At 35.3% G+C, this 3,173-nt stretch overlaps 1 protein-coding gene across 1 annotated transcript; it reads right to left on the bottom strand.

Annotated features, from left to right (window-relative positions):
* Positions 1-230: 230 nt before the first annotated feature.
* Positions 231-2,928, bottom strand: LOC110739461 (NAD-dependent protein deacetylase SRT1-like). Its single transcript, XM_021919910.1, has 4 exons — positions 2,323-2,928; positions 1,206-1,273; positions 821-926; positions 231-610 (listed from the first exon to the last, which is right to left on the bottom strand). Exons 1-4 carry the CDS (start codon positions 2,392-2,394, stop codon positions 239-241), a joined length of 618 nt encoding a protein of 205 aa, XP_021775602.1. The 5' UTR covers positions 2,395-2,928; the 3' UTR covers positions 231-238.
* Positions 2,929-3,173: the final 245 nt, after the last annotated feature.

The raw sequence follows: 3,173 nt of genomic DNA on the forward strand, positions 1-3,173 counted from the left end.
CATGAGATAGAGTTTACACCGATTACCACCAATTTACACATCCGAAAACCGGCAAGACTGAGAGTTACATCTAACAAAATTCACTCAGCCTCCTATATGCAACGCTAATTTTGTATAATACCCACCATAATAACTTATCTTTTATTACTGCCATTAAATTAATCTATGCTTTTTACGGCGCTAAGATAGTAGGGAAAGAAAGGTATCTTATTTACAGAAATTCTGGGATAACAGAAGTTTAAAGCCTACTTTTCGGTTGAAGAAGTCTCAGTTGCTTGTTAGCAGTTTTGGGACTGTGAGTAAGCCTGTGTTTCCTTTTGAGAAATCTCAGTGGTTTGTTATCAGTTTCTGAGCTGTTACACATCAAGCTTTCGCTCTTTATTTTCGCATCTCCATTACACACGACTCCTTCAGATGATGCTTTGGCCACAGCTTTATCATAGGTTGCAATGTTGGTCACAATAGCATACACTGTAATGTCGTATTTTGGGGATAAGTTTGCCTTTCTTTGAATAACCTCATACTGCCCACAGCGAGAATCTTGCACAGCTGCCTCTCTTAAATTTTGATATATTGCTTCCTTGTCATATTGGGGACATTTCCTTGAAACCTGAATATACCCCATTTCATACATCAAAAGATTAAGAAAAATAAGTAGATAAACCGCATAAAAATAACTCTCTGCAGCACATTGATCACTTCTAGTGAGTAGAGTGGCAAAAGAGTCGTTTAGATCAGGGCACATTCAATCATTTCAGTTTGGATTCGAGTGGACCAATAGGGTCATAACACAAATTGACAGTAAAAACTCAAGACTTACTTTGAAATTGACGGGAATTTTAATCTGTGCATAGCGACAACGGCAGGCATCAATGAAGTTGATTTTCAATACCAGTTCAAATGGTTCCACAATTCTCACAAACCTCCTGTTTTTGAGGATATAAGGCAGCATACCAAACAAAACAACAATTAAGATTAGATGTAATCACTTGATAAACAGCCAGCTTTACTCAAACCATCCAGCCACAGACTTATTTAAAACACTGAGATACGAAGATAATTATAATTAAGTCGTGGAAATTTTTTATGGCAACTTGGCAATCACTAAACACCACAACATAATAATAAAATATGTATAAAAATTTGCTTAGTACTGTAACATTATCAGAGAGAAATACATTGACAAATATACTCATACGGCATACCTTTTCAGCACAAATGGCTGCTTGTCTAACACAGCAGCTTTCAGATCTTGTCTGTCAACAAAGGAGACCTACGATGCAAAAGCCAAACCTGTTAGTCCAGCAGTAAAATTAGAGAGGCCTGATGTTGTGCTAAGAATGTCATCAAAGGCAGCGCATAACAGAGGATAACTGATCCCATTATCAACTTCCCAACAAAGAAAACCAGAAATACAACTCCAGTATGGTTAGGCAGAAAAAAAAATTGTAATGAAAATGTCAGGCCAATGTCTGTAATGCTAGTCCAATGTCCATCTCCAAATATTGGAAATTGATGAAGGAAAACACTTGTTTTGAGGATGAAGTTCCATTACCACGGACATTCGCATGGCAGCTTAAAATTTAGTACATTTCAGGACAAAATTAAACGTAGTGTATACTCGTACTCCATTAGTAATATTGCCTAACAACTAACCATCAAAATTTCAATCATGCTAAAAGTTTGTGCGTAACACCGTTGTTACCCCCCCCCCTCTCTCCATAATCACTCAAACTTTATAGATCTATATCATTCTCCTGAGATCATCAAATCACTCTTTGCGGTAGTCCTAGAGCTGTTTTAAACATCAGCCTACTATTTCAACTTTACAAATCTATTTTGTGTGCAAACTTTGTAGTTTAACACCACTTCTTATGCTTTTCTACATTGCACAACGTTAGTAATCTAGCTTTTGTAATTTAACACCACTTCTTATGCTTTTCTACATTGCACAACTTTAGTAATCTAGCTTTTGTAATTTAACACCACTTCTTTTGATCTTTTCCATGGACTACATTTTGGGTAAATCTTCCACAAGAGAAGTACTGGACAGAACCTACATTAGGAACAAAACTTATATCTTGGTTAGACCACTAGATTAATATCCAACTCACTTGCAACAGTTCAAGCAACAGCAAAACAATTGACAGTAATCTACCACTATTAATTTAATGTCATTCGCCATAGCTTTAAACAGAAAAGGAACGGAAAAAAAATATATATGCATCTTAGCTTATTGAACAGCTCCAACAGTTGACTTAATGTAAGATTTTAGATCAATTACAGAAGGAACTTTGATAAATGAGATTTCAGAACAGTTACCTCAACACTTTTAACAAATGGCAGTGGAGCTCTGTTTCCATGTACGCTTTCAACCTTAAGGTTCCAGTTCATGTATCTTTTATCTACAGACACACAAACGATAAGAAGATACAATAAACAGCATTGTTGCTCCAAATGGACGGAAATGGCTATCAAAGAAAAATATTACACATTGAATATCATCATCAAGACATCAATTAACAAAAATTACTTACTTTCATTTATTCTAAAACAAAGTTACAAGCAACCAATCCCTAATAATTATGCTAACAAGTACCTTATAAACATGAATTAAAGAAAGAAGCAACAAAAGTCATGTCAAAAGCAAGTAAATAATTGACACTTCCTTTGAAGCTATAAACTACCTCCTTACATGAGATAAGACAATTAGAAATACATCAGAAATTTACTTGTGAAAAACGAACAGTAAAGAGTTATTTGATTTTCAAATTTTAAAATGAGAGTTACAAAGTTTATTACATTCTTAAACTAAATAATTTTTTGGATAAATTAGAAAATAACACCCCAAAATTGTCACGATTTTGATTACAACACCACAAAAAAAAAAAAAAAAAAAAAAAAAAAAAAAAAAAAAATAATTATTATAACACCACAAAAAAAAAACCAAAAAATTGGTTTTACCACCACTTAACTTTGTGGTCCAAAAAAACCGTTAAGTGGGCCCCACACAGTACACGTGTCAATCAACTATTGGATCAAAAAAAAAAGAAATACCCTATAATCCTAACCCAGCCACCACCCACCACCGGCGCCGGTTCCCACGGCCGTCAACCCTACCCTACCACAGCCGTCACCCCAACCCAGCCCAGCCCCCATCGCTGTCTCCCCGA

Source organism: Chenopodium quinoa, unplaced genomic scaffold, assembly GCF_001683475.1.
Source record: "Chenopodium quinoa cultivar QQ74 unplaced genomic scaffold, ASM168347v1, whole genome shotgun sequence".
NCBI classification, from domain to species: Eukaryota; Viridiplantae; Streptophyta; class Magnoliopsida; order Caryophyllales; family Amaranthaceae; genus Chenopodium; species Chenopodium quinoa.

Bases quoted from the DNA above. Each gene is read 5' to 3' on its own strand.
- LOC110739461 (XM_021919910.1), bottom strand. From the start codon at position 2,394: ATGAACTGGAACCTTAAGGTTGAAAGCGTACATGGAAACAGAGCTCCA. The intron at 1,274-2,322 runs GTAACTGTTCTG...TTTGCATCGTAG, and splicing joins CATTTGTTAAAAGTGTTGAG to GTCTCCTTTGTTGACAGACA. The intron at 927-1,205 runs GTATGCCGTATG...CCTCAAAAACAG, and splicing joins CAGCCATTTGTGCTGAAAAG to GAGGTTTGTGAGAATTGTGG.